Below are 12,828 nucleotides of genomic sequence, written 5' to 3'. Positions count from 1 at the left end.
CTCTGTGTAGTCCTGGCTGTTCTGGAACTCACTCTGTAGACCAGGCTGGCCTCGAACTCAGAAAACCACCTGCCTCTGCCTCCCAAGTGCTGGGATTACAGGCATGCGCTACCACGCCCGGCTTCATTTAATTTTTTTAAAGATTAAAATTACAATCTAGGGGGCTGGAGAGATGGCTCAGCTGTTAAGAGCACTGACTGCTCATCCAGAGATCCTGAGTTCAATTCCCAGCAACCACATGGGAGTTCACAACCATCTGTAATGAAATCTGATGCCCTCTTCTAGGGTGTCTGAAGACAGCGACAGTGTACTCACATACTTTTAAAAAAATCATTAAAAAAAAAAACTAAAAAATACAATCTAGGAATTGGAAAGGTGGCTCTGCAGATAAAAAAAAAATAGAAACTCAACATGTGTCATGTGTTGGAGACTAAACACTTCTCCAAGTCTTACTTGTAGAGCATGTGGTAAGCAGCAATTTGCACAGGTCTGGCTCTGAAGAGAAGCAGTGGGGTCAAAGTGTTGAGCAGAGTCTGGAGGTGCTCTGGTAAATTTGTTTTCTGGCTGGCAACCAATCTCGCAGGGAGCTTGTGACTCAGCAGCTGCTCCTTGGAGATGTACGTTAGCGTCTCACACATGGGTTTTAGCATCGCGTTCTGAAAGGACGTTTCAGATAGGTCTTTGTTTTCTCCTGGTATCCAAATGAAGAAACACACACCACTCATAAGAACACAGCTGGATGACAAAATGCCATTTAAGAAAACCAAATGAAAAAATGAAAACTGGCCACGACCATGACAAAAGTGCTCGCTGGATGTAAGCTATGTCTCCATTACCCTCAGCTGTCATAAAGGCCCCTACTGCACTATTTTTACAAAGCAATAGTTTGGGACTGGAGAGATGGCTCAGAGGTTAAGAGCACTGACTGCTCTGCAGAGGTTGAGTTCAATTCCCACAAACCACATGGTGTCTCACAACCATCTGTAATGAGATCTGATGTCCTCTTCTGGGGTGTCTGAAAACAGCTACAGTGTACTCATATACATAAAATAAATCTTTAAAAAAAAAAAGCAAGCTGTCTAGAGGGGTTCTAGTGCTGTACGCTGTTGATTTATAGTATCTTAACTGGCAACGTTTCTCCCCGCATCATTCTGCGTCCGTACTATGAAGCTGCAGCATAGACTACCTCTAAGAAACCAAGCTTATTTTAAATTTTTCAATAGCTATTTTCAATAATTACCATTATCATGCCCCTTTGTACTTACCTATAGCATTTACCAAAAGAGGTAATAGCAAACTGTGGATGCCTTTAGAAAAAAATTCTTTCCACTCACTGATCAGATTTACAGGAAGATTGTCAACAGTATCTGGAGTTATTGAGTCAAAAAAGGCACTGAGGTCACAGGCCAGATCAAAGCTGACACAGGCAAAGAGCTGCACGAGCGGAACAGAGTACAACGCCCGGTTCTCACTAGTTGTCTAGGAAAGGACAGAAATAAAATAGGTAAGGACGGTGCTACCCGAACACCACAAACAGTACAGGATGAAGATCTTCATCATGCTGAATCAGAGAAGAAAGAGGAAGAGGAAGAAAAGGAAGAAGAGGAAAGGAAGGTGGTTGTTGAAATACATACTTCAGGAAAAAATCATGTATGTTTAGATCAAACAACTTCAAAAATACCAGAAATTTAACAATTATCAATGAACAATTTATTCTGAAATGAACATTTTAAATTTGTAAAGTATGGAAGAAAATAATATTTGCTTTTACCAAGTACATTAACTATGCATACTTCAGAGCTCTACAAGTTGAACATTAACTTATCTTAAAATAAAGAAATTCAAGGGGCTGGAGAGATGACTCAGCAATTTAGAGCACTGACTGCTCTTCTGGAGGTCCTGAGTTCAAATCTCAGCAACCACATGGTGGCTCACAACCATCTGTAATGAAATCTGACTCTCTCTTCTGGTGTGTCTGAAAACAGCTACAGCATACTTACATATAATAAATAAATAAATAAATAAATAAACAAATAAATAAACAAATAAATAAATAACTCTTAAAAAAAAAAAAGAAATTAATTCAGGCAGAGATGGGAGCTAAAATGCTAACTCACACAGCGGGTAACTAGGCAAAAGCAGACTTGGACCACGTCAGCCCTGACTGACTTTGCTGTCTGTCTCACACCTACTTCACAAGTTACTATTTTTCTAGTAACTTTGGTTTTCTAGTAGCTTTGGTTTTCTAGTAGCTTTGGTTCATGAAAGAACAACTAATTCCCTGCTCAATGTCTTTATGCTTCATAAATCACTTTGGTCATACTATACAGTGTGTTTTAAAAAGAATTACACCCCAAAAGAAAAAAATAAAAACAAACAAAAAACCCAAAATCTTGCCATGTTGAAATCTAACCTGAAAAGGCTGTGTTATAAATACTAAATTAAAACAAGCTTTCAGAAGATTTTAAATGCAATTTGGAGATCTGATGCCCAGACTCATGAAACTGCTATTCTTTTCCTGGTCTATCCGAAAAGCTAGTGCAGGAACAACTACTAAGTATTTTAATTTTTTTTTTAAGCAAAGTATTTTACATGTTTTCTCTACAAAGAAACTAATCATGATTTAAAGACAGAGGAAAGGTTCAAGACACACAGAGAGTGCAAAGACCCAACAGAGGTGATGCCCATCAGGCTAGTTTACCTCCAACCAAGCCAACATAGAGCACATGATGAAATCCCAGTCGCTCTCTGCCAGCGGGTACGAGCAGTACTTCAGAAACAAGGAAAGGAATCGCATGATCTCTATGTTTAAACCAAGGACCTCGGGACTTGCTTCCGAAAGATTACTGTGACAAAGACAAAGACATTTAATTAGAGAATATCCCATTTTAAACCAGGAATGCAAAAATAATGCCTTAAATATCTATTAAAATCTTGCTACCTCAAAAAAACCGTAAGTATAAAATACAGAATCTGGGCATAAAGTACTACCTACATTTTATATGGGAATAAAGTACTACCTACCAACTGAAAAGAAAAATATCTTCATGCTGTTTCCTCCAGCTTGTTATGATTTTTAATATACCGTGCAATAGCTGTTTGTCATCTACACTTCTGGTTTGCAGGCAAGAATTGAAAATGGCAAGATGTCCAAAAGCTCCTAAAGTAAAATCAGAGCAAAATGGAAAATACATTTTAAACATCATCTATAAAACAAAAGTCTCCTTTGGAAAACTAAAAATGTAATACACAAGATGCTAACTCTTCTAAAAAAGCTTGAGCCTCGTGTGAAGCAATCCCAGCAGGTGGGGGCAGGAGGATGCTCGCATCCAGACCAGCCTCGGCTACACACAAGACTGTGGCTACAAATAAATTATCAAAAATAAATAATCTATTTCCAAGGTATTATACTAAAGAGTCAACAGAAGGCTCATCAGTGCTCCGGGCAGAGGTGTGTCTCCATGTCCACCGAGCATGTACTTCTGGATGAGGAATCAGAGAAAGAGAGCAGGGAATGCACAGCACTGGACTTCACGTGGGTATATTATACCTTTGAATACAGAAGTCTTGTACTTAACTTTCAAAAACAAAAGACAAGACAAAGACACAGCTATAGAGTAAAACATTAAATAAAGTAGAAAATAGAACATATAAAATTATAGAATTAATACACTCAAAAGGCACATATGCTTTCTGGTAAGTTTTTACATTACAAGGTGTTCAAACTTCACAAAGTAAAATACAAAATGAAAATTTTAAGCACTTTAAATTATACTACCATAAAAAACGTCTACTTTGAAAGCCAAATTCTTTCTTGAGCAGTGCCCAAATGACTAACTAAAAATGGCGTATGTGAGTGAGGTTACACCAAGCAGCTCAGTAACTTCACTCCTGGAGGACCCTACCATTTTTAAAACTCATTTTCTTATTATCTAACATCCTTTGTTCCCAACTTTTACCTTAAATGTCAGCTAAAGTGAACTATCTGCACTCATTCCGTGTTCCAGCAATGCTCTTTGCAAACCGCATACACGCTTCAACATATATGTTGCAATCTGTATAAATGCTCAAACATGGACATTCCAAGCCGCACACATGCTCAAACATAAACATTCAACATCACAAGTGAGGGAAATTAGCAGCAGTGGAAAGTCCCTCCTTTCTGCCATTTCCATAGCAGTACACAATGCTCTGCTATAACCAATTACAACAGGATGTAACTTGACTTCTGTCCGTCTTCTCTACAACAGGAATTGATTGCTTATTAAATCAATAAACATATGAGCCAACATAGTGCAGAGGTCAAAAACTTTAAAATACTACAAAACTATTCGTTTACCTTTATATGTTCAATCGTTGGTTGACTAGGGAGAGATGAGACATAGCTTTAAAAAGCCTCACAGGTGTGTGTGTGAGGACACAGCTGCGCAGTGGTAGAGTGCTGTCAAGCATGCCGTAGGCCCTAGATACCCCAGGACCACATGACCAATTGCCACAGGCAGAAAATAAATGACTATGGGTGGGCACTTGTGGATATGAATTCTCTCTCAAGGCTCTAGCACTTCTGTTCAAACGTGCTATCCTTACCTGTGCAGGAATTCATCGTAACAGTTCTCAACCTGACAGGGAACGGAGCTACAAGGTAGAAAAAAATGAGCTCACGGGCACTTGGCCACTTGGACTTTGTATTTACATACTAAGAAATTCTTCTCTAATCTTGAGAAATAATTAAAACATAGAATATTGCCCGTCAACTTACCATTAATACTGCAAAGGTCTTCTTTAGTCCAACCCAAAAAAGCAGGTATACATTGAGCACTAAATTCCTTCTTTTCTTCTTTAGACAAAAATGGACAGAGACTTTGAATGGTATGCAAATTACCTTCTGTTAGAGGGAAGAAACTGTTTAGAGAGAAAACATTACTTATAGTTATTCTATGTGCATAACTATTTCACAAAATGATGTTATTCAGACCATTCAAAAGGAAAATAAGTAAGTTCAATGCATAAATACTTGTCCAGAAAAAAAATAGACTGATAGCTGCTAATTCCACTTTTAAAAATTTTTTTTTTTATTTTGTTGTTTTTTTATCTTTGCTGCTTATTTCTCACTTTTGAGATGAACAATTGTAACTTTTCTAGAGTCTGATGGTTTTTATCTTTAGCTGTTAAACCAGTGGGCTGGACTGCAAATAGCCTAATAGTGGGATGTGTTTGTGTGGCATTCACAAAGTCATAGGATCGATGTATAATATTAAAACAACTAAACAAGTAAGAACCCAAAATGTCCTATGCAGAATGGAACCAATGAATAAAACAGGGCATACATATCAGTAAGACTTATTTTTTTTGTTTTGTTTTTTGATTACTTCCTATAAGTGAATCAATCTACCTCAAATAAAATTGCTTAATTTTTAAATAAGATTTACGAAACTGAAATTTAGTTAGCCCACACAGCCTTCTAGGTAAGTCAGAAATTCAAATAGCTTGTTGGTAAGCCTCAGCCAGGCACTAAGAGGAAAGCTGAGCTTTCTTACACGTCTTACACGTTCCTGTACTCTGGCATGGGCTTTCACACAGTGGTCCTGAGGGCTACAGAGAGCTTCTCATACAGAAGACCCCAATTCAGTTCCTGCACCCACGTGGCTGTTACAGTCACCTGCAGCCTTAGTTCCGAGATCCGAATGCCCTCGTCTGGATTCCATGGGCACCAAACACATGTGGTGCACATATTTCCATGCAGGCAAACACACAAAAGAAGAGTTGAATGAGTCTGGGGGGAGGTAGAGGCTGTCAGACCTGGAGGCCACAGAAGGGAGGCCACACAAAGGGAGCAATTGACAAAATGAAAGAAAAGGAGCAGCTTTTCCACTTCCATGCAACAAATAAGGTGGTATGCTAAAAACAAAGTTTTCCTATCAGAAGATTTATTTTATCTTATCTTATTTTATTTTATTTTATGTGACCTGTTTTTTAGATCGAATGTCTCTGTGTACCACGTGCACGCCTGGTGCCTTCAGAGACCCGATGGGTGTCAGATTCTCAGGTTGGAGGTACAGATGGTTATGAGCCATCACACAGGTTCTGGGAACTGAATCCAGGTCCTCTGACAGAGCAACATGTACTCTTAACTACTGAGTCATCTCTCTAGATCTCTGCCAAAGGAATTCCAAGAAAATTAGACTTATAAATTTTTTTTCTGAAATAAGTATAAAATTTCAGGAAGTGTCAAATCATTCAAAAAAAAAAAAAAAAGACAAAACCAAAACACAAAGCAACAACAAGACCCTGGTAATTCCAGCACTCAAGCAGCTGAAGCAGGAAGACTGTACACCCAGGTGACACAGGGCAGCATGGTGAGAGCCCATCTCCTAACACAACAAGCATATCTCCAATCAAAGCCCAAGTCCACCGGTCCTTAGTTCTCATTTCCTTCATTCAATCCCCTCTTCTCCAAACCTTGCTTTTTTGAGGACTACACTGTTCACTAACCACAGACGGCCAAAGTAACCCACTATGATAATAAATGGCAGAGTGGAAATGTTAACTAAGAATACCTTTCTTTTCTTTTATAATATGGTTTTACTTCATCAGATGAAATACTTCGGGAAAGGATCAGCTTAGCAATAATAAGAGACCAAAGCGTGCCATTTTTCCTAGATCTAAAAAAAGAGGCAAAACATGAATATTAACCACAGATATACAGATAGAGATTGGATCGATAACACTGATTATCCGGATTCCTTCTATTGAATTAAATAAATTTGGATCACTAAGTCATTCTAAACTTCAAACTCAACTGCCACTGATTACCCCAAGGCCTGGAAGTTTAGGTAGTTCTTCACGACTGGAACTGAGCTCTCAGTCCCAGGTAACCTCAAAATATCTCAAGATCCAACAGGAGAGATGCCCTTACATGTCTAACTTGAAGACCAGAAACCACATCTGGGAAGGGCTGTCTCGCAGAAGATAACTGAGTCTCAGTGAAAGCAAAGAAGCACTATTAAATGTAGAGGGAGCTCTGAGTATCTGAGGTTGGCTTTTCTCCTCTCCTTTTCTCTTTTCTGAGGCAGAGCCTCACTACTGAGACTCACTACCTGGCTCTTGCCATGCAGACCAAACTGGCTCTAACTCACAGAGCTCTGCCTGCCTCTATCTCCCGCCAGCATGCCTATGCCCAGCAAGCTGTGTTAGTATAGACCCGTGTTTCAGAAGAAGGCTGGTACCCTCATATTGTAAAGCACATTCAGAATACTGGTAAACTAAAACAAACAAAAAAATATCATTTAACATCTAAACACCATAATGCCACAAGAACTATTTTCATAATCCATTTTCCTTACCTGAGGAAGAGGAAACTCAGCCACAACATTAAGAAACATCTAAGTTATAGGTGCAATTAAAGTACAATTAAAGTTAATTTGAAAGAAATGGGAAGATCAGTCACATGTAACAATGTCTTAAAACAATGTCTTCAGTCCCCATAGACTCATGTGTTTGAATGCTTGGTCCATAGGGAGTGGCACTGTTAGGAGGTGTGGGCCTTGATGGAGGAAGTGTGTCCCTGTGTGAGGCGGGGCTTTAAGGTCTCATAAGCTCAAGCTTGGTTGCTTTCTGCTGGCTTGGGATCAAGGTGTAGAACTCTCAGCTCCTTCTCCAGCGCCACATCTGCCTGCATGTTGTCATGCTTCACACCATGAGGATAGTGGACAAACTGTAAGCCAGACCCAATTGAATGCTTTCCTTTTATAAAAGCTGTCTTGGTGATAGTGTCTCTTCACAGCAATAAAACCCAAACTAAGACACTATTAAAAGAGATTTAGATCAACTCTCTGACTGAAACAAACTGGGCACAAACTGGGCTCACATCTTATAGAAGGGAAAGCCAACTTAAAAACAAATTAAAAGGGAGTCTACCTGTCAAATAACAGCTGCAAGAGGCTAGAAGTATCACCAAGTTCAGATAAGTTGCTGTAAGTTATATTCATTTTTTGAAGCATTCCACAAAATCCACTTAGAAAAGATGGCGGATTGTCGAGTTCTTCACACCACTGCAGTGAATACAGCAGCTCTGCAACTAACAGAATGGACACAGCCAGTTATCAAAGACACAGTGTACAGAACCCAGAGCTGACAGAACTGTCACGTACTAAGCTTGTGGGAAGCTGAGTCTCAGACTCCCTTGTCTCCTCCAAAACACCTTGTCAAGGGGCAAGCTGCCTTCCTATCTCTGTACCAAGGAGAAAGTCGGTCAGCAGCTGAAGGCACTGAAAACATGGTGGTGAGAACAAGGAGAAAGCAATCTGTTTCCACAACATATTTACTGTCTATCCCAAACCCTAAAATGCATACAGCAGGGAGAGGACACTGGCTGCTCCTCCAGGGGGAGGACCCAGCCGAGGCTCCCTGGGTCTCTCCTTGCGTTGACGGTGGACAGACAGATAGATGACTTTATGTGCTTGTTCTGATGACATCATTTGATACTATTCTTTCTATGACATGCAAGCCTTATTGTGGTGACACTGTTCTGACCAAGGCACAACAGCAATTCAACTTACGCCTCAGCTGGGTTTCCCTAGTTGATTTCTGCTGGATTTTTGTAAACTTAATTTGAAGATGTTACCTTTAGTTTACTCTCTGAATAGATACTATGAGTGCTCAGTGTGATGAAGCTTTGCTAACTAATTGCTACTTCCATCAGGTACTTGTTATTTCTTCTTTCAATTTTGCTTGCTATGAAACACAACCATCATAGTCTCAGCATACAGAAGACATGGTGGCTAGCCCTTAGAGCACCTCCACCTGTCTACCCAATTCTAACAGCTATGCTCGCTCATAAAAACACCTGTCAGCTGGTTTTCCAATTGCTTTGAGATCTGAAAGAATAATGAAAGTGACAACAGCTGTCTGTCATAAAACAGTCCACTAACCCTAATTCTAACGCTGGGGTGTGGGGTCATGTACCTATAGTCCTAGAGAGGGTGAGGTGGGAGGAATTAGAGACCAATATGGTAACTTATGAGGCCCCTTATCAAAATAAACATCACTCCTCTTCCGAACAGAGCCCTATTTTACTAGACATTGAAGGAAAAGCTAGCTATTACTGTAGTGCACCTGGCAAGTTATAAAAGGCAAAAGAAACTGGGCCAAGAGTGGAGATAGCACACACCTTCAATCCTGACACTCAGGAGGAAGAGGCAGGCAGATCTCAGTGAGTTCAAGGTCAGGGGGGGGGGGGGAATCCACGTCGTAAGGGCTAGAGCGAAGGTTCAGCAGTGAAGAGCACTTACCGTGGGTTCCTAGCACCCAGCCAGTGAGCTCACAGCCATCAATAGCTAGAACTCCAACTGTCCAACTGCTTTGGCCTGAGGGCATGCGCATTCACATGTACCTACGCATACCCACACACATTTAAAAGTAAAAATATATCTTAAAAAACAAAAACGCAGGAAAAAAAAAACCTTAGAGGTTCCCAGACCTTAGACAAGAATTTGATGCCAATTAGGCAAAATCAGGATCCAATGCAATGTAAACAACAAAATTAAACATGGGGCATGTGGTGGCACATGGCTCTAATCTCAGCACTTGAGGTGAGCACAGGAAGATCTCTGTGAGGTCAGCCAGGGCACATAGTGAGACCCTATCTCAAAGCAAAAAAAAAAAGGAACAAACAAAAAGGAACCATGTGTCCCAGTAACAGACTGCTCTGCATTAAGTCTCTTAGGGCTCTTAGGACAAAAGGACCAAGAATCAAATGCACTTCACAATCACAGGCTTATAGCACTGAGACTGCGAACACTTTTATAAAATCACATGTGGGTCATGAAGTCAGGAGTCTTAAAATCTAATCCTACCTTAACAAACACTCACTAAATAACAAAAACAATTACAGCATTTAGCTGAGAGCTGAGAAGAAGACGGAATATCCCTTATCTAGATAGTAGCTCAGACCTGTAATCCTAGCAGCCTGGGACACAGGCAAGTCCACCTCCCTGAGTATGAGTCCAGGTTAGTCTACAGACCAGCCACAGCTATACACTGAGACCTATGTCAAAAAATATCAATCAATCAATAGAGAAAGATGACTAATCATTGTCATATCTCCATACTAGGTTAAGGCAGGCTGAGATCTTGTCTCCAACAAAAAAGAAATAAATAAAGGTGGGCAAAGGGGCTGGAGATGGCTCACTAGTTAAAAGCTATTGCTGCCCCTCCATTCAGGCCTGGGTTCAGTTCTCAGAAGCCATGTCAACCCTCTCAAAACTGCCTGTAACACCTGCTTCAATGGCACCGTGAAACGGTCTTCTGGCTTCCAGGAGTACCCACACGTACACAAACAAATCAAAATACAACAGCTTAACACAACAGGAACAAATCACCAATGTCTAGTCTTATGTTTGGACAGAGACAGCAGTGTAAATTGATGTTTCACCTTTCTTTCACAGAATATGTATTCTCTTAAATGTGTACAAATTTTATCTTGAATACTACCGCGTACAGGACACACACACAATACTATATGAGTGGAGAAATATGCCGAGGCTCTAAATCTTGAGATTCAATATTTGAGTCCTTACTGCCAGTGAAACAATGAGAGCCATGTGTGCTCAACTCCCAAGAGAAACTTGAGAATCCTGGCATCACACCTGCTTTCTGCAGGGCTTATGACCCAGGATCTCTTTACTCTGATGTTTAAATAAAATTTAAACCAAATTATGCTGAGCGCCAAAGAAGATCATAAAGTGTCTACCTGAACCTTCACAGATACTTACTTATTTTCTCAAGGACATTGTTTTCTAGGACTATTTTCTTTTTCCGTGCAACTAAGATCATTTTGCTCAATAATGATGAAGTACACAAATGGTTGGGAAGAATCTTTGTGTCTTGTTCCTTAAAATCAGTCTTGAAGCATTCATAATTTAAACTCAGCCTTCCCTCTAAAAGAGGTCTATGTAACCACTGTAAATAGAACACACTCAATTATATGCAAGTTCATTAGATATTCTAAATTGCTTATTATTTACAGATTTCCAATTCTTGTTCACTATATTCATCCAGTTTCTTTTGTTCCTATGAGGCTACTAGAATATGCAGTTTAAGTAAAAGTACAGTAGCTCAGAAGCTTGGTTTGTATCAGAGCAGTCAACACCGTGCATACTTCAGGTTTCCCTAAGAGAACCAGACCTTATTGCCTCTTTACATGAGGTTGATACCAGTGTCAAAAGGCATATTTTCACTAATAACAACTGCTATTAATATTCAGAGCAATGCAATACATCCTTTTAACTGTTCTTTTCTACTCCAGGAATAAAAGACTAAAGGCTGAATGGACTAGAAATCCAGAATGAGATGTACACTGCAGCATTAGACACACCTGGACAGGAAGAGCCTGCCTCATCTTTTCCCACTCGCTGTCGCTGGGCATCACACTTCCAATATAAACACCAAGAAGAGACGTGTCCTCACTCTCTATGAGGGTACTCAGCAAGTCTCCAGCAGCAGACAAGAGGACCTGAAGACTAAAACCAATGCAAAGAAGCACTGTAGTTAGGGTACACGCAGTTCCACAAGCTAGGACACATTAAACATCCAGGGAGAGAAACAGCATTTGAGCACAGGACAGAGAGAGAAATGATCTGTCCTACCGCCCACACCGGACCTCAGACACAGACTCAAATCTGGGGCTCAAGATCACATTCATAATGTGAAACTGGGTGATACTTCTAGCTCAGGGTGGAGTGGCTGACGGTTTCCATACAGAATGCCTGAAACATAACTACCTTCCTGAATGATAGGAGGATTATTTTACCCAACATATGGACAGCTATGTAAAATATTCTTGTAACCCAGTATCTTAAAAATGAACAACCAAGGACAATTAGTATGTATGGTGGCCATTAAAGATCACAGTTAACAATCTAATTTTTTTGGTTTTGGGGTTTTGTTTTTTGTTTTTAGAGTTAGGGTTTCTTTTGTGTATCCCTGGCTGTCCTGAAACTTACTCTATAGACCAGTCTGGGCTCAAACTCAGAAATCCACCTGCCTTTGCCTCCCAAGTGCTGGGATTATAGGCGTGCACCACCACTGCTAGGCTTTTTTTAATTTTTTTTTTATTTTTTAAATCCAAAATATTTAACACAGAATAATAATATCACAACCATGCTACTGATTACAGATAGTTTAGCAGGTAAATAACTGCTCTGTTGACAGCTTAAATGAATAATGTTAAGACAGAATTTTTTTGAAAACTCTGCTCAGTCTAGTTTTATAAACGACTTAAACAGATAGGAACTCACTAATCATGAACTTTCTTTTCCTTTTTAAGACTGGATTCTCACTATAGTCCAAAACAGTCTCAATCTGAGATGTCTGAGGGCTGGAGTACGGGACTCCCAGAAGGAGACAGTATATAAGGGACACCGCGCAGCTGTGCCCAGAGCATTACCTCATGTTATCCAAAGCTGAAGACTGAACCTGGTCTTTCAGCCACAGAACAGACAGACATAGGAAGGTACTCTGCTCATATGTATTCGCAGCTTGATGGACCAATAAATTTACACCAGAAAGCAAAGTATTCTTCAGTTTACAGATCAGAAAATCTAAAAAATCAAAGTATTAGCGATAATTTGTAATCTCACTAAAGAAACTCTTCTCAGTATAAAATATGAGAAACAAATTTGCTGCATAACTGAGATCTTTAAAATGTTAATTTAAAACAAAATACAAAATTAAACTTATTACCAAAAGAAATTAACTGTCATATTCACAGACTAATGCAAGCTAGCCTGTACTGTAACACTAGAGAAGAAGGAAGCTATTTTCCCTGTC

At 39.7% G+C, this 12,828-nt stretch overlaps 1 protein-coding gene across 3 annotated transcripts in view; it reads right to left on the bottom strand.

Annotated features, from left to right (window-relative positions):
• Ltn1 (listerin E3 ubiquitin protein ligase 1) overlaps positions 1 to 12,828 on the bottom strand; it is a 57,766-nt gene that overhangs the window by 20,244 nt on the left and 24,694 nt on the right. For all 3 annotated transcript variants that reach the window (XM_052159058.1, XM_052159059.1, XM_052159061.1), the window contains exons 14-23: positions 12,446 to 12,599; positions 11,375 to 11,519; positions 10,773 to 10,959; positions 7,918 to 8,077; positions 6,558 to 6,662; positions 4,760 to 4,902; positions 3,025 to 3,160; positions 2,702 to 2,846; positions 1,266 to 1,479; positions 454 to 691 (exon numbers count right to left, since the gene is read on the bottom strand). In XM_052159058.1, coding sequence (XP_052015018.1) covers positions 454 to 691; positions 1,266 to 1,479; positions 2,702 to 2,846; positions 3,025 to 3,160; positions 4,760 to 4,902; positions 6,558 to 6,662; positions 7,918 to 8,077; positions 10,773 to 10,959; positions 11,375 to 11,519; positions 12,446 to 12,599 — 1,627 coding nt within the window. The remainder of the gene's footprint in view (positions 1 to 453; positions 692 to 1,265; positions 1,480 to 2,701; positions 2,847 to 3,024; positions 3,161 to 4,759; positions 4,903 to 6,557; positions 6,663 to 7,917; positions 8,078 to 10,772; positions 10,960 to 11,374; positions 11,520 to 12,445; positions 12,600 to 12,828) is intronic.

Source organism: Apodemus sylvaticus, chromosome 15, assembly GCF_947179515.1.
Source record: "Apodemus sylvaticus chromosome 15, mApoSyl1.1, whole genome shotgun sequence".
Taxonomy (NCBI): Eukaryota; Metazoa; Chordata; class Mammalia; order Rodentia; family Muridae; genus Apodemus; species Apodemus sylvaticus.
This window is presented reverse-complemented; position numbering and strand designations above follow the sequence as displayed.